General features: G+C 38.5%; 1 protein-coding gene across 32 annotated transcripts in view; it reads left to right on the forward strand.

Moving 5' to 3' along the window:
• DLC1 (DLC1 Rho GTPase activating protein) overlaps positions 1–23,243 on the forward strand; it is a 560,457-nt gene that overhangs the window by 355,067 nt on the left and 182,147 nt on the right. For 2 of the 32 annotated variants that reach the window (XM_042983089.1, XM_042983090.1), the window contains exon 1: positions 17,013–17,203. The exons of 29 other annotated variants lie outside the window; for them this stretch is intronic. In XM_042983089.1, the coding sequence (XP_042839023.1) occupies positions 17,065–17,203 (139 nt within the window). In that variant the 5' untranslated portion in view covers positions 17,013–17,064. Of the gene's footprint in view, positions 1–17,012; positions 17,204–20,912; positions 21,063–23,243 lie in introns of those variants that run through there. One more of the 32 variants, XM_042983092.1, reaches the window with a different exon arrangement.

Consider the following 23,243-nt stretch of genomic DNA (forward strand, 5'->3'; position numbering starts at 1 on the left):
TGACATACCTGTATTCTATGACTTAGTATTTTTTAATTAAAAAAAGTCACCCATGTGGGTTCCATTTCAGCGATTTTTCCCCCTAAGATCTCTAACGGCTGTATTCTAACTGCAATGATGAGGACACTAGCTTTCATCTATGCAAAACAAACATCAGCTAGGTAACCCAAAGCGGGGGTGGGGGGGATGAAAGGCTTTTCTCTTTTATAACTTTAGTAAAGTGGGAAGCTGACTTGTTTATCATACACGGGAAATTGCATTATTTTGTAATACTTTGGAGCACCCGATTTGGGGGCCTTTACCAAAAAAAGGCATCTCGGTCTAATTTGTGACCCTGACACTGAGATGGCACTCATCCTTCTGCAGCTAATCAAGAGCCGTTCTCCCAGATGGTCCATGACAACAGAACATAAACAGAGCAGTGACCTCCTCAGCCTCACATGCAGGGTGCGCCCTGAGCTTTTTGTGATGCAGACAAGAGGACTGTGACACAGAGACTTTAGAAATGTCTTTCCAAATGGAGATAGTCTGACTCACGTACAGATGTCTTCAGGCATTCCAAAAGCATTCCCATCTAGAATGTAAGCCAATTTTGAAAAATGCCTGCAGATCCCAGATATTGAGACATTTTCCTAAAGGAAACAAAATATAAAATTTCAGCAAAGTAAGTTTAGTTAGATTACAGATAGAAGTTAAAGGAAGCCATAGTTCCTTTCTTTTCTCTCTCTCTTTATTTATTTATTTTTTTTCTAGTAGGACTTAAGTGAGCCAAGCTAACAGCACTGATCCATAGAAAGAATTCCACATCTGGAAAGTCTTTGCTCCATCTGTGGTAGGTTTCCAGCCTTTTGCTCTTTCTCTTCCATTTCCCGTGACTTCAGCTTACCTCTCTTTTGTTTTCTTTAGTGAAATTATTCAACCCCTAGGGGTTTTGGGGTTTTATTTTGTTTTGTTTTGTTTTTAGGAGGAAGGAGAGCAAAGGAATACTTCATAATGTGTTCTGATTCTCTAAAATTTAGCCTCATTTATCTTTCTTGAAGTTTCTGCATAAGTGATATAGATAGTAAAAACTACAAATATCTGATCAACTCTATGGAATTATATTTTAGAAATACATTAGGTAGACAATGCTTTGATTTTTATGGTTGTACTTATTGGTCTTATTTTAATGGTTTTGATGTTGGTCTTAATGGTTTTACTATTGGTCTTAGACTTCTAATTTGAGAGTCTTATTTTGTTTACCTCAAGTGATAGAAGTTAATATCATAGAATACATAGAAATAAAGTTGCATGTTTGTATCATAGCACTCATTGATATCGTATTTAATATAATTAAGAAGCAATGTTTAGTATGGAAGTGCTGTCTCACCACATCCCTTCCTCAGCCTTAAATGCATTAAATGGCATTGATGTTTGGAGTTAGTTTTCTTGTCTGTCCTTACGCATTCTCATGGGAATCTCACCCAACTAAAGCTATATCTCCACAATCTCCAGCCCCAGCCTGTCAGCCAAGCCACCCTCTTCACCTTCAGCTGCCCCTGAGACTGGATCACAGAATTACCCACACCCCACATCCTGCACTTTCTACTGAAGTGTTTTTGCTAATACTCTTACCTTTTCCTGAAGGTTCCTTTCATACTGTTTCCAAATTTCTATATTTACCTCCTCTTTGAAACCTCCCATGACCTCCTATACTCTGAAATCAGCTCTTTTCCCCAGAACTCTCAAATACTAGACTTGAAGTTCTCACAAGGGTTTTATTCCTTTATATTCTTTATCATGATTATTAAGGCTTATTCTATTATATAATAAAACCCACGTCTAGTTTGTTTTTAAATTCCTGCACATAAAGGACACTCAATTATTTTTTGCTTGAAAGAAAATGGCATTTTTAATTTGAAAATAAAAGCATAGCTTTTTAATGCAATATTTATTAAAATGTGCATCATAATTTTCTAGAATGCTTGTTTAAGAATTCAGATTCCTAGGTGCCTCCAGGCCTACTGACTCAGAGTCTCATAGACTCAAGAATCTTAAAGGTAGTATACTCCCCAGAGAGTTCTAGTCCAAATAAAGTTTGAGGCATCACTGGTTCACGTCAGTGAAAGTTTTCTGGTTATTCTTCCTCCACATGCATATAATCTTAATACATACTTCAAAGTTTGTATCGCATAAAAAAATCCCAAGGCTTAAGACAAATGATCGTGACACTGAATGGCTAGTAAAAGGTCATATTTTATTATAAATATAACCAGAAATATCTCTGAATGTCTTTTTTTACCAGATAGTGTACTGGGCTTATAAAAATATTTAAGACACTATCCTCAAAGAGCATACAGTCAAAGTGAGAGAAAAGATACATATGAAAAGTCTATTAAACAAGCAGAGTAATCAAAGACGCCATATTATGTTCATGTAGTTTCACATATTTGCCACTAGCCAACTTAATCATTATCCAGTCAGTTAAATATAACAACATTTTAAAGCAGTAAACATATTTGGACATCCTAGCCAGAGCAATTAGGCAGAAGAAGAAGGAAGAACAGGAAGGTTTTGTGGGGGGAGAAATGAAAGGCATCCATTTTGGAAAGGAAGAAAAAAAAAATGTCACTATTTGCAGATACCATGATATTATATGTAGAGAACCCTAAAAACTGCATTAGACAATGGTTAGAGCTAATAAATGAGGTCAGTAAAGTTTCAGGATACAAAATTAATACAGAAAAATCTCTTGCATTTCTATACACTAATAATGAGCTATCAGAGAAATTAAGAAAATAATCCCATTGAAATTACATCAAAAAGAATTTTAAAAACCTAGGAATAAATTTAATCAAGAAGGTGAAAGACCTGTATGTTGAAAACTTACAAGACCTTAATGCAAAAAATTGAAGAAGATACAAATAAATAGAAAGATATTCCACGTTCATGGGTTCGAAGAATTAATATTGTTAAAATGTCCATAACTACCCAAAGCAACATGCAGACAGTGCAATTCCTATCAAAATTCCAATGGCATTTTTCATAGAAGTAGAACAATTAGTCCCAAAATTTGTGTGGAAATATAAAAGACCCCAAATAGCCAAAGTAATCTTAAGGAAGAACAAAGCCAGAGACATCACCCTCCCTGATTTTAAACTGTGTTACAAAACTATAGTCATGGAAACAGTATAGTACCAGCATAAAAATAGACGAATAGGTCAATGGAACAGAACAGAGAGCCCAGAAATAAGCCTCTAAATATATGGTCAATAAATATGCCACAAATAGGCCAAGAATATACAACGGGGAAAGGATGGTCTCTTCAACAAATAGTTCTGGGAAAACTGGAAAGCGACATGCAAAAGAATGAAACTGGACCACTTTCTTACACTGTACACAAAAATTAACTTGAAATGAATTAAAAACTTAAATATAAAACTTGAAGCCATAAAACTCCTAGGAGAAAACATAGGTGGTAAACTCCTTCACATAAGTCTTGGCAATGATTTTTTTTTAATCTGACCCCAAAAGCAAAAATAAACAAGCAGAACCACATCAAGTTAAAAAGTTTCTGCACAGCAAAGGAAACCATCAACAGAATGGAAAGGCAACCTACCGAAAGGGATAAAATATTTACAAATCCTATATTGATAAAGAGCTAATATCCAAAACATGTAAAGAACTCATACACCTCAATCGCAAATAAATAAATAAATAAATAAATAAATAAATAAATAAATAATTCAATTAAAAAAATGAGTAGAAGATCTGAATAGACACTTTTTTTCCCCAAAAAAAGACATGCAAATGACCAATAGGTATATAAAAAGATGCTCTACTTCATTAAGCATCAGGGAAATGCTAATCAAAACTGCAATGAGATATCACCTCATACCTGTTAGAATGGCTATTCTCAAAAAGAGCAGAAATGACAAGTATTGGCAAGGATGTGGAGAAAAGGGAACTTTCTGTGCACTGTTGCTTGGAATGTAAGTTGATACAGCCTCTGTGGGAAACAGGTTCCTCAAAAAATTAAAAATAGACCTACCATGTGATCCAGTAATTCTGCTTCAGGGTGTTTATATTAAAAATAATGAAAATATTAATTTAAAAAGATATATGCACCTCCATGTTCATTGCAGCATTATTTATAATAGCCAAGATATGTAAATAACCTATCAATGGACAAATGGATATATGTACAATGGAATATTACTCAGCCATAAAAAAAGAAATCTTGCCATTTGCCACAACATGGATGGACCTCAAGGCATTATGCTATGTGAAGTAAGTCAGATGAAGAAAGACAAATATTGTATGATCTCTTATATGTGGAATATTTTATATATACATGGACGCGGAGAATAACAGAGAATAGAACAGACTGGTGTTTGCCAGAGGTGGGGGTTAGGGGTGGGAGAAATGGGTGGATTTTTTTAGTTTCAATAAATTGAGCAAAAAATAAATAGCAGTGGAAATAATCCCATCTGCAGACATGATAGGAAGAGAAAAAGAGAACAGAGACTATGCAATGAGAAACTGAATATCAGTAAGTAGGTTCACTCACATTCAATAAATAGATGTTTGCTTGGACCAGGTCCTTGTTTTATGTATAAATTTTTCCACGGCTCTCTATTTCCTCCTCTTCTCCTAGGCTAAACTTCCTCTCGGAATAGCCCAGCAGGTATTATCGAGAGCTTGTATGACAGAATTCTGAACTCTGTGAAATGGAGGACATTGGGGGTGAAGGGGTAATCCAGCATGCGACAGTAACTCTGGACAGTCACACGAATGCCTTAGGGAAAAGGAAGAGACGGCAGGTGTGAAGATGTTCAGGGAGGGACATGGGGTAATGACACAAACATTACCTAATTTCCAACTTGGTAATCCTAGAAACAGCGCAAGTGACCCTGAAAACTCATTACCACATATTGCTGAAAACTGATATAAATGTTCTAATTCTTCAGTAAGGTTACAGTCCTCAGCTTGCCCTTCATGGAATGTATTCTCCCTGCTCCAGGTTAGTGCAGGTGCAGCCAAACGTCAGCCTGTCCAGTTCTCTTCCCTACCATCTTTCTCCCTCACTTCTTCCCTCCACTCGAAAGCTGAGAGCCCGGGGCCAAGGGAAAAAGGACTAGGAACAAGTGATATTGATGAGCGCTGCTCTGCCTGCTCCTCCGGTTGAGTTGTCTAGGAACTTCCTTGGTCTAGACCTTGAGAACACATCCCTTGAGAATGCTTCCAGCCTGCTGAGCAACTTCGTGGTAACGACTAAGTGGCAAGATGCTCAAGACACTTGAAACAGTGAGCTAAAAGAGGTCACCTGGTCTGGAACGGTCCAGAGAAGATAAGGGTGAAATAAAAGCCTTGAAAAACTGGAAAGGGAGATCAAAGGCAATTCTAGGCATGGAAAACAGTGTTGGCAAAGTTAGAACAGTGGGAATGCACACGGCAGGGTGATGCAATTGTGCAGCCCAGCCAGCTGGAGCACGGAGTGTGTGTTTGGGAGAAGAGAAAACTGGAAAAATGGGATGGGTCCAGACTCATCAGGCCTTGGAGAGTGATTCTAATTTTTACTAAGAATAGTAAATCCTATTAAATTAATCAGTGGTATTACCCCAGTTGCAAAGATCTAGACATCCTTATTCTTAACTCTGTAGTCAGTAGTAAAGGAAAAAGAAACAGAAATCATTTTTTAGATGATGTACTACAATACCAGAAACCCATTAGATGATAACTATGATCGCTATTTGTAAGGACTTTTAATATGTAGATATGACTTTTAATATGTAGCTATTACAGGGGATTTAGTAAATGAGGTTAGAAAAAAAGTCAGAAACTTTTGAGTTATGCTTTTGCTTTTGGTGATATGCTTTTAAAAAATGAATTCTGCTTTATTATAATTCAACCAAGTGACATCATGGAGATAAAGAAGAGATATATGAGTTTAGAGAACTAACGAAAATAGCTGCTTCTAAAGATCTCCAGTTTTCTGATTTTAGAGCAAATCATCATCCTAAGAAATGCTAACCATTTCCTAAAAACTAGCTAGATAAAAAGGTTTACTTTAGAATAATCATATTTTACACTTAAATGACAAAATGGCCTGTGCTGTTTCCTGCCACCATCCATCCTTTGTTTTTCTTTGAATATTTCAGTTTTCAGTGTTCTTACATCACTGATGATCTATAGTCTTGGTACCAGATGTGAACCACTCACTGTGCATGAAGCTCCAAAGGCAAAAATGCTTCCATTTCCTTTCAACATTTTTTTCCAATTTCCAGCTTGAGATATTAAAACTGCTTACTATGTTGTTCTTCCACATAAATAACAAATAGTAAGAAATGTGCAAATACCAACAATTGTTTATATTTTTTAACGTTTATTTATTTTTGAGACAGAGAGAGACAGAACATGAATGGGGGAGGGTCAGAGGGAGGGAGACACAGAATCCGAAACAGGCTCCAGGCTCTGAGCTGTCAGCACAGAACCCAACGCGGGGCTCGAACTCACGGACTGTGAGATCATGACCTGAGCCGAAGTCGGACACTTAACCGACTGAGCCACCCAGGTGCTCCATCAACAATTGTTTAATTCAGAGGCTGATTAAATAATTCACAAAACAGTGATTTTACCTTTTCTATCCATCTAGATACACGAGAGCTAAATGAACACCCATTGAAATACTCAAGCAATTATTATCTCTACATATTTTATGCATATATTTAGAGCAAAGTTCCTAACCTGTTTATGGTGACCTTTTTTTTCACTCTTCTGGTGACACATACCATTTTAAAATATAATAAAAATAGAGTCCTAGAAAATAAAACTGAGGGGAAAAAAGCAAAAACATAAAAAAGAGAAACAAAAGTGTTTTATCATTAGATTCAATAGACATAAAATTACTCTGTCCAACTACTATAAGAAGTTTCTAAATGCTTCCTCTAGATTTCTGTGCTCATCCCTGACCATTCATCCAGATTCTGGCCAGCCATTGGCCACACATTGAAAAGTCTCAAAGACCATGAAGGCCAAGCCAGTAGTGAGTGTGAGGAAGAATTAGGGTCAGAACCTCCTGAGTCTCCCATTCAAGATTAGGGAAGCAGTGCAGGCACCATATTTCTTCTATCTATTAATGAGGGTGCCCTTCCCCCACCCCACAACTGGAAAAAAAGGAGGGAAAGGAAGGGAAAGGATTTTGTCTAAAAGAAGCACTTTCTAGCAATCTCCACTGCCCATTGTCATCTGCTTTTTTTCTTCAGTGAGAGTACGCTCGACTTTCTCTGCAGATTCCTTTTTTCAGGTGAAGTTTACAGATTGCCACTTCCTGTACAGCATAACCTATGCAAATGAGTAGTGATGTTGCATCTCCCTTAATAGTACTATTTTTCCCTTTCCCGGCTCTTCTTTTTACTTTCTTCTCCTGACTTGTCTTCCTTTAGCTTTTTGTATGCCAGCCAGAAGAGTAAGAGTTTCATTTTCTTTCCTGTTGTTTTTTCTTGCTTCAAATATTTGCAAAGAGGTTTTTGTCTTACTACTTATCAGAAAGAGACTATGAAAGTTACATGTTCTTTTTCTGCTAATGTTAGCAGGATACCTGTTTACTTGAATAATCACTTTTTAAGATTCCATTAGGTGCCTTGGAAAGGAATATGTATCCATACAAATAACATATCCTAATACAATAGTGCAATCCAATAGTAATCTATCATTGAGTTGAAATATTTTTATTGCTTTGGCTAATAATATGCCAATACTAATAACATTGTGTGAAATTATACTAATAATTATCCAATATAGAATGAGTCTTTTTGTGATATCATTCAAATAAACTTTATTATTGGGGCACCAGGTGGCTCAGTTTGTTGAGTGTACAACGTTGGCTCAGGTCATGATCTCACAGTCCGTGGGTTCAAGCCCTATGTTGGGCTGTCACATGGAGCCTGCTTTGGACTGTCTGTCTCCCTCTCTGTCTGTCTCTCCCCTGCTTGTGCTCTCTCTCTCTCTCTCTCACAAAAATAAATAAATCTTAAATAAATAAATAAATAAATAAATAAATAAATAAATTTTATTATTGATAATATCTTAAGTGCCTTATTATAAAACTCTCATACAATTTGACCCAGTAACACAGTACTGGGATATCATTTCCATATATACATTCCATACATGCTCAGAGCCAGTGATCGTTCTCTAAGCAGCAGATTCCGCCCCGCCTCTCTGCGAAGGCTTACATCTGATTCTCAAAGATCCAGAGCTCCGATGATTTGTTTTTTTATCCCAGAATTTTCAGTGATATCAAAATTTGAACCCTGAGCTTCTATTTCCCAATTCTGTCACCTCTATGTATTCTGTAAAATAAAATCCACTGATTTTTTTCGGTTGGGTTGTTTCTATTTTGCTTTTTTTTTGATTTGTAGAAGTGATTTATTATGGACATTAACACTTATTTGGTTATTTATGTTGAAAATATTTCCTATTTATCATTTTGCTTTTTTTCATCACCTTCAAAATAGCTCTCATGTGCGTTATAGTGAATCTCACTCTACCCGCCGCCACCACCCCCACCCCCCACCCGCATCCTCAGCCTCTAGCAAGCGCTGAGCTCGTGTCTGGCACTATAGTTGTGCCTTTTATAGAGTTACCTGTAAGTGGACAAAGGTGCTGTCACTATTATCTTACAAGTATTTGTGCAAACGTATGTTATCATTTCTTTTGACTAATACCTGAGTGGATTTAGTTGGTAAGGGTATGTTTAACCTTATAAGAAACTTCCAGACTTTTAAATTGGTTAAACCATTTTACGTTCCCACCAGCAATATATAAGAATTCCAGTTGTCCCACATCCTATCCAACACTTGATAGGGTTAGTCTTTTTCATTTCAGTGTGTAGTGGTACCTCAATGTGTCTTTAATTTGCATTTCCCTAATGACTAATGAGATTGTGTATTTTCATGTACTTATTAGTCATCTTATACCTTCTTTTGTAAAGTGTTATTTCAAAATTTTTGCCCATTTGTTAAAATCTGATTATTTGTCTTTTTGTTAAGTTGAATTATAGGGATCTTTATATATTCTGGGTATATGTTTTGTAAATATTTTCTCCTAGCCAGTGGCTTGACTTTTTCTTTCCCTTGCAGTGTTTTTAAAAGAGCAAAGTCTTTTTTGTTCAATTTATCCTTTTTTTTAAAATGATTGATGCATATTGGGTCCTAAGAAAGCTTTGTCTCACTTAAGGCCACAAAAGTTCTTGTATAAGTCTTAAAATCCATGAACATGGTATATCTCTCTATTCAGGTAATTAATCGCTGTTAGTAGTGTTTTACAAACCATTCAGTGTATATGTTTTGGCACGCATATTTGTTAAATTTATCTCTAAGTATTTCATGTTTTTTGATCATGTTGTAAATGAGATTTAGCAATGTTCATTGTTAACATACGGAAATACAATTGATTTTTGTATATTAACCTTGAATCCTATTAAATTCACTTTTTCTTTCTAGTTAATCTGACTAGAGATTAATCAATTTTGTTGATCTATCCAAAGAACCATCTTTTAATCTCTGTTGTTTGTTTTCAATTTCAATGATTTCTTCTCTTTATTACTTCCTTTCTTCTGCTAGCAGGTCCAGAGCAGAACTAATTTAGTGCCACTACTGAGGCATGACTCTTCTAGGGATTCTATCTAATACTCCATATTACATGAGGTCTCCTCATGCTGACTGGTGGAAACAGAAACTAATTGCAGCCCTGTGTGAGCGCCGGGGTGTTATCTGCCTGTTGACTTCCATTACTTCTTTCTCAAGTTTGGGAAAGTTCCTTCTACACCTGTGCAGATCAGTATTCAGTCAAAGGCTTGGGGAGACTCCTCTGCGGATCTGCAGAACTCACTATGTTGCTCTCTTTCCTTTGGTAGTCTGACCTAACTGCCTCAGTCTCCATAAACTCTGATCTCTGTCACCTCAAGATTCTCAGATTATGTTTGGTTTTCCTCTCTACACTCTGTGACCAGAAAATACCCTTAAAGCAGTAAGCTGTAGCAATGGTAGAGCTCATCTATTTCCTTTTACCCTCTTTCAGAAGTCACAGTCCTGAATTACCTACGTGCAATTTCTGAAAAACATTATTTTGTATTTGTTGTATGGGGGGGGGGGCGTGGGGTATATCATCAGAATCCTTTCATGGACAAAAGTTAAGGCAACCTGTAAAATAACTTTTTATGAAAACTTTCAAACCAGCTGTTACTAGCAGTGTTTTGGGTCCTCTAAATAAATAACGTTTATTAGTAATATGGTTGAAAAGGTATAATTAGGTTACATTAACCTAATTATCAATAGGTTATATTAACATAGAAAATATTTGTGTTCCTAGTTGTCTGACTTTGAAACTATTGCTGAATGTATATGCTTGAGTGCACCATTCAGCCACTATCCCAAATTGCTTTTGATTTTATTATTAGCATAGCATGTTATTAGAGGTTATTGATAATTGTTATAATCCAAAGGATAACCACATCTGACATTCTTTAAGGAAACTTGTGGCAGTGAGTTTACATGAAGGTAAAATAAAGCATTTGAGTATTTAGTTTTGTTTCTCAGAAGTCTTATAATTCAGAATCCACAAAAGATTGATGTTTTTGGTTCTAACCTCAATATAAAGATACATACAAAACTAGTATGAATTGAAATATATACAATTTAAAAGCAATTCAGATAGTCATACTGTAAATCTTTGGAGAGAAATTACATCACTGTAATTCTGTGTCATAATGTTGGACTCCTTTAATTCATAATGTACTGGAATTTTATATTGTGAAGAATAAATAATAGAAGAATAAAATGACAAAAGGGAGAAGAGAAGAAAATGAAAAATAAGAGCAAGGAAATTATTTCCTCCTAAACTTCACTGTGTCTAAAATTTATTTTACCAGTAGATATCCTATTCTTTGCTAAGGCAACATAAATTTTGGATGAATTATTTCTTTAGTACTAGTATTGGTGATGCATCCTTGTTGATATTTCTATAGAATTAAAAGTATTTTAACGTTCTGAAATCATGACACAGGAGAAAATCTGAAATCATTACATTAAAAAAAAATTCTGGGAGCATCACTACTTCCTCTTCCCATTCTCTAGCACCTTTTCTTTCCTGTCTTTCTGCCAAAATTTCCAGTGTAGAAAACCAGAGTCAACTAATCAACAGAAAATGGAAAGGAAATAATTGAGAGACAAGTAAAGCAAAATAAACAAATGAACAACTCCAAAGAAACATATTCAAAGCAACTTGAAAATAGCTTGAGGACAGTATTAAAATGGCCAATTAATTTACTGATAGATTAGATTCTGTGGAGATAGTTTTGAGAAGTGGAATGAGACCACCTACGCCAGTAGAGTTGTAAACTTTCTTGTTCCACTTCAGTAGGACAGGCCCCATCCTGTGTGATTCTGTACCCTTTACTTCTGTCTCCCGCTTTGGACCAGAATCAGGGATCTGGTCAATCCCCTTTCCAGCAATCGTGAAAATACTGTTCCAAGATCACAAGGCTGTCAAGGGGCAGGACTGAAATAAGGTCTGTCTCTGCCTTAGTCTATTTGGTCTGCTTCAGCAGAATGCCGGAGACCAGGTGGCTTGCAAACAACAGAAATTTGTTTTCTCACAGTCTAGAGGCAATGAAGTCGAAGATCAAGGTGCCCACAGATTTGGTGTCTGGTGATAACCTACTTCCTGGTTGCCAGAGACCATCTTCTTGCTGAGCCCTCACATGGAGAAAAGGCAAGGAATACCCCAAATTCTCTTTTATAGGGCACTAATCCCGTTCATGATGGCTCATCTCTCATGACTTAATCACTTCCCAAAGGCCCCACCTTCTAATACTATCACATTGAGGATTAGTTTTCATTATATGAATTTGGAGGAGAACAAAAATATTCAGTATGTAGCAGTTTCCTTTCTCAGAGGCAAGGTGACTTTTCTCAGCCCAGGTGAAGAACTTTGTTTCAGAAAGTCTAGTTAGTAATGAAATTCAGTAGTTAAAAAGGAAAGAAGGTGTCATTGTGTCAGTCAGGAAGAAAAGAATCTTTTTCTTTCCTTCTATTTGCTTCTTATTTTAGTGCACCCTTTCTCCTTATTCAACAGTATTCCCCCCAACAAGTTGCTTTTATTCTGACAGATAGTGTGATTTGGGTATATATCAGTAGTTGTAGAGAAATAGTCTCTGAATATCTTTGATTGTTAACTCCCATCACTAAAACTTTCTGAGCACAGAACCCCAATGTATACATTGATTTATAAACTTTATCCATAAATCACTATACTTGTATGCTCTGTATATTCGAAAAATAGAAATATATAAACAGCTATATAAGTAGATGAATATTCCAAGATTTTCTTCTTGTCTTCCAAGGAGACTCTTGTCTGTCCTCAGGTCAGAGATCAGCAATTTGAAGAAAATTGTCGTTGTGGTCTATTGGTCTCCCAAGCATCACTACATACCTAATTGATAGTGTAAACAACCTTGCTTTGAACACTTTGGTTGAAAATATTTAACAATTTATCGTAGAGGAGATTCTCAACCAAACTGAGTGTAATCCTTAGAGTTCCAATTATAGAAGCACACTAACAAATACAATTGCCACTTCCACCAGAGCAAATACACTCAATAGAGTCATGTTAAATAAACAAAATTCAGAATGAAAGCAGATATCGGCAGCATGTAACCTACACGCTAGGTATTATTCATTGGAAAAACAGAAACCACTTATATATTCCTCAGAGTTACAGAAGCTTCATACTACAAATTCTTGTCGTGGGCTTTTGGATACTTAGATACACAATGGAGAACTCCTTTTGTGGCGTTACAGCCCTTTAGGGAGATCTGTTATGCCAGGGTAGGCACTGTCATTCACTAAATCAGTTGTCCTGTTGCAGGGGCTCGATCTCTCATGGGGCTTAACCAAATGGGGTTTTAATAATTTCCTTCCTGTTCCAAAGACCCAGATCTGAGCATGGTATTGACTCTTAATAAACATTTCATTTCCCATCATTATTCATACTATTTTGAAAGAACCTACCAGCACTTTGGGTAGCCCTACTGCTCTAATTACTTCAAAAGAGGCTTAAATGAGTTGCATCAGCAAATAAGAGTGGCCATAAGATCAAAGTGGATTTATGCTACACAGGCTTGAAAAATAAGTTTTCTCTAGCATTAGATCAAAGTGTATGGGACCTAGAAAGACTATAAAGTTAAAAATTTTTGTTCTCAATAAGAAGACAAAATTTATCAATTACAGAAAATTAGATAAAATCTATAATACATTACCAAAGTGGAATAGTTTTCTTAGATGGAAAATATTAGGGACATATTTGAGCCAGAGTCTGTAGCTTAACACAAACAAGAGTCCCCCAGGTCAGAAAGCCCCACCAATGGCTGAAACTGGCCCTTTATCACAATAAGGAACTGAGAAGTAATCAAAGCATAATGTTGCTCTTCTCATTTCTCTTATAATTCCCAGGAGGATCTTGAAAGAAATCAACAGATTTCTCATATTCCCACTTTCCCCATCTGCCAAGCTGAGATAACATTAACTATGGCATACTGTCTCTATCTCTCAGAAGACACTTGGGTTATTTGGAACTTGTGGGAATAAAACTTGAGGAATTATTCTATAAACAGTAGATTTTGAAAAGCACTTTTTCTGCATATAACATTTCTTCTATTGGCCAATAAATACAGAAAACAAAAAAAAATAATTTAAAATTTACACTGTATCAGTGTCTTTACATCATTCCCATGATATGTGGCTGAGACTCATTTGCAAGGAGTTGAAATATATTCACAATGAAATTTGAATTTAATGAGCTTTCAGAAATAAGGTAACAAGTTGCGAGCCCTACTTTGGAATACAGTAAAATCAATAATTAAAGCCCACCTTGCTCAAAAACATTTGGCTATGCTCCCTTTCTCCAATCATCTGTCAATAAAAGTTACATTTATGTTGGTAAGGTTTCCTTTTTTTTTTTTTTTTTATATAATAACTTCTTAGGTTAGGTCCATGGACTGTTCTACCTAATGGAACCTGTGCTTAAAATAAGTAGGCTTTTTCAATACCTGCTGAGATGCGCTTCAGCGAAATACTAGTATTATTGTCTTTGAAAGAGAGGGTCACAGAGAAGAAGGAGGGTATTCTGGAACACCTTGGAGATCAGACCTGAGCGCCCTATCATTAAGCAATATGTGTTGACCAGGCCTTGGTTCTCTTGCTCACTGCCCTTCAATTTTCATAGGTGGGATCTTCTAAAACTCATCTGAGACTCAGGCTTCTTCCACACCATGGACCCTGTGGTGATTTTATTTAGCTAAGATTAAAGAGCTTTGGCCCACAGCTTGGTATCAGCTAACCCTAGATAAACACTAATGGGTCATTGTCATCACTGTCATTAATTTATGAACAATCAAGTTGATTGGGAAGCTAATGAGCTTTGGACGCAGACAGCTCTGGGTGTGAATCCTGGATCTGCCAGTTACTACCTGACCTTTCTCAAATCTCTTTCTCTGCCCTCCAATTTCCTCATCTCTGAGGAGGAGATAATAAGACCTATAAGGGTCTGTGTCCATGGAGGTCTATCTATCTACAGTGCTAGAAGAGGTTTTGGTACATCATAGGTACTCAATTAATGCCGTTTCCCTTTGTTGCTCCCTTTTCCCTTTCTGTGTTTAGGTGTAGAAAGACTTCAATTTCATTACACTCTGTCACTTTGCATAACTCATACAATCCGTGGTTGATATTCATGCTAGGAATGGTTGCATGCTGTAAATCCATCCTGGAAATTTAGGTGAGGTCAGTACTTACGAGTAATTGGGAATCTAAGCTACCTTTCCTTCTTTTTGCTCCTGTATGCTTTGTACATGCGTCTATCTTAGAACTTATGACACTATTTTAAAATTATTTGTGGTCAGTGTGATTTCTCCTCAAAGACAGAGTTGACATCTTATTCATCCTCAACTTTCCCATGCCTGGCATAGAGTGTGGCTCACTAGTTGTCCTATGGTTACTTCATAATATTCATCTACAAACAGATCTGCCTTGTTCAGCCTGACCAGAAAATGAGTCAACCTGTTTCACAGTGCTCAGACCTCTTTGAAGGAGAAACAAATACGTGCGCGCTCGCACGCGCACACACACACACAGACTTTGGGTACTTTGTTTTATTTATTTATTTTTTAATTTTTTTAACGTTTGTTTCTTTTTGAGACAGAGAGAGACAGAGCATGAACAGGGGAGGGTCAGAGAGAGGGAGACACAGAATCTGAAACAGGCTCCAGGCTCTGAGCTGTCGGCACAGAGCCCGACGCGGGGCTCGAACTCACTGACCGTGAGATCATGACCTGAGCCGAAGTCGGCCGCTTAACCGACTGAGCCACCCAGGCGCCCCCAGGGTACTTTGTTTTAAAATCGAGCCATGTATTGGGCAATCAGATTTTTTGAGATTTTTTTAATGGAGAATTTTCTCTCGGAATTGACCCCCCACAGGGACAGAGGTCTACATAACAGCAATTAGCACTTGTTGCCTCCTCATCTATGTCCAGCCCAATGATAAGGCAAAGAAGACAATATCTACTGACATGCACATTCTCAGTTGGAGAGACTCATAAGCTTTAACAATTTGGGAACAATATGATTGAAAACTCGTGGGTTGCTAATAAGTAGTGGTACAAGTGTTATAACTAGTAAGCACAATCACACTATTGTAATTATCGTCCCTTGTATAATTAAGTTGTCAAAGTTGATGAGAAAGAGGATGCATGCTGTAGAAATCTGGAGACTCAGGAGATCAGTGTGGGCTGAAAATGATTTCATATAAAAATAATTATGATAATAATTAGCATTCACATGGTACCTTGCAATTTACAAAGTGCTTTTACAGCATTATCTAATTTTGCAAAGGTTATGAACTGGCCCTTAGATACTATGTGATGCCAATAGTAAGCCTCCATGCCAAACCTTGAAAGTTAAAAGATGGCATTTAGGGGATAGTGAGAAAAGAGAGGATTAATACTGCATTAAAAAGCAGAGAATCGGCCAAATTCATTGGAAAGAAATAGATTTCAGAAACTCAAAAACGTATCTTGTCAAAGAAACATTTGGCCCATATTTTGATTTCATGGTGCTTGGCACTTTTTTTATTCTTTGGGGGAGAGTTTTTGATGTGCAATTATAATTATGAAGTTTGCTCATTTGGAACCAAAAGATTCTCAAAACCAGGGGACAGTTGAACCCTATTGAGAGGCAAAACCTAGAATGATATGATGAAACCACCTAATGTAAGTAGAAGCATAGTTAGAGGGGAGGTATGAGGAGATGATTAATGTTTCCTTTAAAACTCAGGTATCCATTTCCTAGAGAATCCAGACTGATGTGTAGGATGCCGATGACAGCCATATTTTCCTTCCCAAACCCACAGCTAAAGGTTGACCTTTCTCTGTCATAAACGGCCTCATCGAAAACCTTGACTTAGTAAAACACAGCGAGTCCATCAAATGCAAATGTGAATGAGAATTTACTGGAAGTTGAAGAGACCTCTACCTGCCACCCCCCCCCCCCCTCCTTCCCTCGCTTTTTTGCCTCCTGCTCTGCCTTCCCCTTCACAAGTGCAAGGTTACCTGGATTGCCCGGGAAGGAGACGTCTATTCAAGTTATTGAATAGACGAACGGCCGAGCATGTACCAAGTCAAGTTATTGGATTACACAGGAAGCCAGAATCATCTAGATAGCCACGAAGGCAGCCCGGGCGCTGCGCGAGCGTGTCGCTGGCTCATTTGTAAGCCTTTCCAGATGTGGCAGCCGCGCGCGCTTGGCGGCGGTCCAGGAGGCCGCCTGCAGTCGGCGCTTCCCGGGCCGCAGTGCGAGCCGCAATGCCGGGATCCTGAGGGCGCAGGGCTCGCCGGCGGCTCGCCCCCGGGCCCGGCGCGCACGCAGCCCGGCCGCCCCGCGCAGCGACGGTCCGCAGCCGCCGGAGGACACCGGCGGGAGGAGAGCGGCATGGTCGCGACGCCAGGGCTGCGCTGAAGTCCCTGGCGGGTGGATGGGGGACCCCGAGGCCCACGTGATGGCTCGGCCCCTGAGAGCCCCTCTCCGGAGGTCCTTTAGCGATCACATCCGAGACTCCACGGCTAGAGCCCTGGATGTCATTTGGAAAAACACCAGAGACAGAAGGCTGGCAGGTGAGGGGCGAATGGGGGAGGGTGGGATGAGAGGTATTAAAAGGAAAACAGTTCCATACACGGACGCAGATATTAACTCGGATAATTAATGATCTCATCGGCTGGATAAAGTTCCTCCCTGCCGTGGCAATGATTTCCATCTCCCTTGCTCTGGTATTTAGCATTTCTGGGATGTTTTTTTCTCTAATGCCTCTCTGGTTTCTGGTCTGATTATTTCTAGATAAGGTTTTATGAGAGGTGTGGGGGGGGGGTTTCTTTTAACCTTGGAAAGAGAAGCAAGGTCGTTTTGAGTGTCAGCAAAGCAGTCGTGATGAGCAGCTTCAGGCAGAAGCACGGAGCTCTGCTGTGCTGGTGGGGGTCCGCCGTGGGGCTGGTCTGGCCCGAGGTGGCCTGGTCCCTGCAAGAGAGGGGCCTGGAAGGGCTGTGTGTCAGTGGAGTAATCTGCCCTGCCCTGTGAGAGCCTGCTGGTATTTCCTCTGGCAGCCTGGAGCTGCTCTGAGTTCCAAGCGGGTGTCAGGTATGCTGGAGGCAGGCGTTTGAAATATAATAAAACACAAATACAGTGGTGCAATTCAAACGTACTTGGGCTCATGTGACACCAGCCAAATGGCAGACTGTGTTTTAAGGGGTACACTAAAGAAACAGGAACTTCTGCCTGATCCTGGTATTAAGAATACGAATTGATATAGCATTTTGCAATAAAATAATCTTCCTGAATTCAGGAAAGGTATCCTAGTCCTGTTTCATGGCTCCATGTTGTTTGCTCTGTAAGTCTCTGTATTGATATCATCTATGTGAGTGGGTCAGAAATGATATCATCTTAACCTTTTTGGTTAATCCAGTTGTTTTTCATATCCGTATGAAGTTCTGAATTGTTAACAATATTACAAGTGGCCTCCAAGTGTCAACAGATTTCTGTGCTGTGTGTTACTGGCAAAAGGTCATTTGGCTTTCACCTAATAGCCCTGACATGACTTGAAGAGGGGAAATTTAAGGTTGGTGATTGTGATAAGACAGATTATGAAGATAACATGCTAGTTATATCCCCTTATAGGCTGTAAGCTTGTCCTAAATGCTCGTGAAAATCTTTCTCCTTGTTAAACCAGATAATATTGCCCAGTATAGGACAGAGTAAACAATGTCAAGTCTAATCAGAAAGTAAGAGAGAGAGAGAGCAAAAGATTTTAAATTTAACCATTTTATGATGGCTTTAGGATAAATCTTTAGCAAAAGATTTTAAATGTAACCATTTTATGATGGCTTTAGGATAAATCTTTAGCAAAAGATTTTAAATGTAACCATTTTATTATGGCTTTAGAAAAATAAAACCTTTAAGAAACCCAACATTCCAATAAGTTTTTTTTTAAGCTGTGTTATCTGGTGATAACAGTTTGCAATTGGCTAGAGGAAGTGTAAGAACTAAGATATAGGAGTATAAAGTCTACAACTATAATTGGTTGGCCCTTTCAAAGCAAAAGTGTTTCCTTCATTGTTGTCTTATTTGACGAAGCCATTGTCACAAATGGAAAGGTTCCACAAACAATGTCTTACTAAAGGTATCACAAAAATATCTTGTGGTTTGGTGTTTTGAGAGTAAGACTAAATCAAACATTCCTGCTTCCCCTTATATTTTCATAAATGATGAGGTTTTTGACAGCTATTGGCCTCCTAGAATAAGGATATTATCCCTGGAAAGTTGCTGCCTCTGTCTTGTCATTCGTCTCTGTGTGTGTGTGTGTGTGTGTGTGTGTGTATTTGCCTATGTGTGTATACACACACACACACACACAGAGTCTCTATGTGGCCAAAAATGGAGCATCTTAAAGAAAAATAGCCACTTAAAGAAAAATGGTTACTTTTTATATGTGGGGAAAATTAAGCATTTCACAGCTCTAACAGCAAACGGGACTTTAGCTGTCTGTGTCCACCCAAGAAAGAAATTCTTTATGTTGCATAGTTTTTCTTTTTCTTTTCTTTTTTTTTTTTTTTTTTTGATATATATTGACCTCTTAGGCAGTTTGCACAGTAGCAAATCCAGGTACTATACTTGAAAAGAAAGAATTTTGGCTACCACAACTGACTGATTACTGGGGACTTGGCCCTTTTCATGCCTCCCCTGTGCTTGGCGCATGGATCATGGCTCAATCAATGTTTGTCGGATGGAGACTGATTTGGGGCACATCCAAACCTCAAGAGCACTTACTTCTCTTGTTCCCCTCAAACTTCTCCTCTGCACCCAACCTTCCCACTGACCAAAGGCTAAATAATACTTGTCAATTATCCACAAAAAGTCACTTCTCTAAACACCAGATACAATCTCTACTGTGTATCATACCACTTTGCCCTCTGCTGCAGAATGGAGGGAAGTAGAAAGTCCAGATCTCCTGCTTCACTTTATGTTGTGAAATTAATGAAGTGTCATGTAAACAAGGTTTCGAAGCCTCTGAAGAAAATGCTTCTTTTAATACTACCTGAAATGTTATTTTCATGATGATCATTACTTTGATTACGTTCATCAAGTTTCTCAAAAAGTAATCGGAGGTTTCAATTTCTTCCAGAGATTTAAAGTGTTTGGCCATGGGACAAAGTTTTAAGGTTCCTCGTTGGGTATTTTCTCTCTCAGTCAATCAGTCAATCAATCTCTCTGTCTCGTGTGTATGTGTGTGTGTGTGTGTGTGTGTGTGTGTGTGTGTGTGTGTGTATCTCCCTCTGTGTGTGTGTGTGCATGTGTGTATCTCCCCGTCTCTGTGTGCATGTATCTCCCTCTGTCTCTCTGTCTCTCTGACACACAAATATGCACACTCGATATAACTTAACAGTTCCTAGTTCTACTCTCCCAAATGATGTCCTGTGTATGAAAACCATCATTTACGTTTCCTTGCCTTAAAATCCTTATATATAAAACAGGGATTCTGCCTGTTATTTTTAAGGATCCCTGTCCCTATGTAAACAAAATACAGAATCGTTGCTGGGAAAAGACCTTCAAGCCGTAAGGGGTGATGGAACACACCGTCTTAATCGCATCCTCCTTCACATGGAATTGCCTTTTTCTGCCCAACCACAACCCACAGGGTTTCTCTTACTCCTGTTCCCTCTACCACCAAGCTCACAGGTACACAGTCTCTTTCCTGAAAGCAGAGGATGGTGTCTACTTTTCAGGGAATTACAACTTTGAGGTTAACAGTGGTGATGGCGAGAGTAGACAGCCCTTCTCTGGATGAATTGTGCATCCGCCATAAACTCTTACGTGTCCTCTTGGCGCCTGTACTGCCTCCTCCCTCCTGTTGGGCACCCAGACTTCGTGCCTTTGTGGTGTATTTCATTCCTGAAGATCTGCTGCCCCTTAATCCTTTCAAATAGGGCTTCTTCGTATTTTTTGTGCCAACGGGTCTTTTTTGCATCTAGTGAAGCCTGCAGATCACATCTCAGAATGGTATTTTTTGGTGTATAAATAAAACACGTAGAATTATGAAGGAAATCATTTATAGTAAAATATAGTTATCAAGGTATTCCAAACACAAAATTGTTGTGTGGTAATAGAAAACGAATGAATTGTATCATAGATGAAGATGTTTAAAATATAGGGAAGTAAATATAAATTAAATGTTTCTTAAAGATACCAGTGTGCAGATTGTTATCGTTAGTTAGAAAAAGACCATTAAACTGTGTAGTAGTCTCTGATTCATCTCCTTGTCACCAAACATTATAGATAGAATACTGGGGAGCAAAATCCACATCTGGGTCGGCAATGTGCAAACTTTTAACTCTACTGTTTGGTGGCTGAATGGGGCCAGCAACGATGTCATGCGAACATCTGTGGAAGTCGATTGCACAAAACCACAATCGTGTGTGATCTGGGGTGAGTGTGATAACTCCCAAAACTCTAGGGTAGGAATGAGTGTAAATGATATTTTGTGATAGCTGCACCAACTGTAATGTGATATGGAAAAGTCTGGTTTCTATTGGGGACAAAGTCACAGGGACAGCTAATGACATTGTGTGCGAGGCAGGGGGAGGTGACAGTTGGTCAACATTCATAATTGGAAGAAATGCCAAATTCCAGTTACAGTTTTGTGAAAATAAAAATGAAAATTTTCCTCATCCAAGTTAATGGATGTCCTGTTCTACCCTTAGACCCTGAATTAAGAATCCCTACCATATCCTCCCTTCAGCTTCCAAGTACTTCCAGTCAAAAATTCTCCTAGACTGAAATGCTGGGCTCTCATACATGAGATGGCTGGAATTCCTTGATGTATATTCGACAAACTCCGCAAACAAGTTTGGACTGATGTGCCAATAAGACTGCCTCTAAGGAAAAATAAAAGACACTAATATTCAGACTAGAAAGAGATAGGGAAGCTAAAAGAAAAACCCAGATGACACACATGCACGTAACTTCATCGGTTTGCAAAGTGGAATGGAGAAATAGACCAAAAAGAAATTAAATAAATTGGCCTTTATTTCACGGCATCTAATAAGGTAAGAACAGCTCACATAGCGTAAATCACACTGATTATTTAAAAAGTATTCAATATAGGGCACCTGGGTGGTTCAGTCAGTTGAGCATCCGATTTTGGCTCAGGTCATGCACGACCTCATGGTTTGTGGGTTCGAGCCTAGCATCGGACTCTGCTGTCAGTGCAGAGCCTGCTTCAGATCCTCTGTCCCCCCCTTTTCCCCAGGAAAATTTAGGAAAATCTCAATCCAAGTGAGGTTCAATGGACGTAGAATAAATTCAACATGAGGTTGGATCCCCTGGGGGATTCTGTTGACTGTTCAGTATCTTCTATCTTTTGTGAAATAGAGTTTTACATTTCACCTGACTAGGTCTCCAATTCACTAGCAAAATGAAAGTCTGACGTGCTCTGTAGTACATTGGCTCCCAATTCAATGGGGCTTCAGGAATTCTGGCCCATTTCCCATGATGGGAAACCACAAACACTGACTCCTGTGAACTGTCTTCTGCTCATTGGTTCACAGAGGAAAGCAAGTAAGGGCATATTTAATGCCTTTTAACCAAGAGTGATGTATGCTTCAAAATATGCAGGTTCCTCTAGTAAACAAAGACTTCCCTGGATGCATGCAACGCTATGTTAACGTTTTAAAGGGTTGGAGAGACAATCATTAATGGTGCTTCATGAGACCCTGTCACATTTCTGGAGGGTAGATGCAGCATGTATCTATTAAATTAGATATTACTATTCCAATAAAAGAGGAGCATGTTGATGTCAAGGTCGGCTCTGATGAGAGAAAACCTAATATATTGGCTCAGAGAGCTTGCTCTGACATCAGACTTCTGGGTTTGAATCCTGGCTCTTGCACTGGATAGCTTTGGGCAAGTCAGTCTGTTTCTTACCAATATAAAGAGGATGGTCATAGTACTTATGTCATAAAATTGTTTCAAAGATTAAATGAGCCACTGTGTAGAGTGCTTAGAGGAGTCACTGGCATATAGCGAAGCCAGAGTGAAACTCTATCAGTTTGGTTGTTATAACCCGACTTCCCTTTTCCCCATGCCCTATGTCCTTTGAAGTTTCAGCCTGCTAGCATGACATCACTATAATTTGTCTAAGCCTTTTGGGCAAAAATAGTTCAACCAGTCCAAAAATATAAAATGAAAGGTAAAATGTCAATGGCAAGTGGACTTTATTTCCTTACGTCTGGAAGAAAAAAACAAAAACAAAAACGAAAAATCTAACGATGACTTCTGTGCAGATCTTGCTGAATTGCAAAATGGAATGACTTGAGAATAATTGTTTTTGCACACTGATGAAGAAATCACTCCTTGCATGGCTTTGTCGGGCAACATATACAATATCTGAAAGTCTTCCCAAGCAAGTTGGAACCTGCTTTGAAAATTGCTATATAGATGGAGCCAAACATGGAATAGAGCACCAGCACGAGCAGGCTGGGGTTTCAAGCACGTGGCGCAGCTGTGGAATGGGAAAAAGTATGCTAAATGTCAAGGCTGCCGCTTGAAAGGGATATTTGGGCCACCTCCCTTCCTGGAGCAAAACTTCTGCAACTTTCTTCATTTAAA

Source organism: Panthera tigris, chromosome B1 (assembly GCF_018350195.1).
Source record: "Panthera tigris isolate Pti1 chromosome B1, P.tigris_Pti1_mat1.1, whole genome shotgun sequence".
NCBI lineage: Eukaryota > Metazoa > Chordata > Mammalia > Carnivora > Felidae > Panthera > Panthera tigris.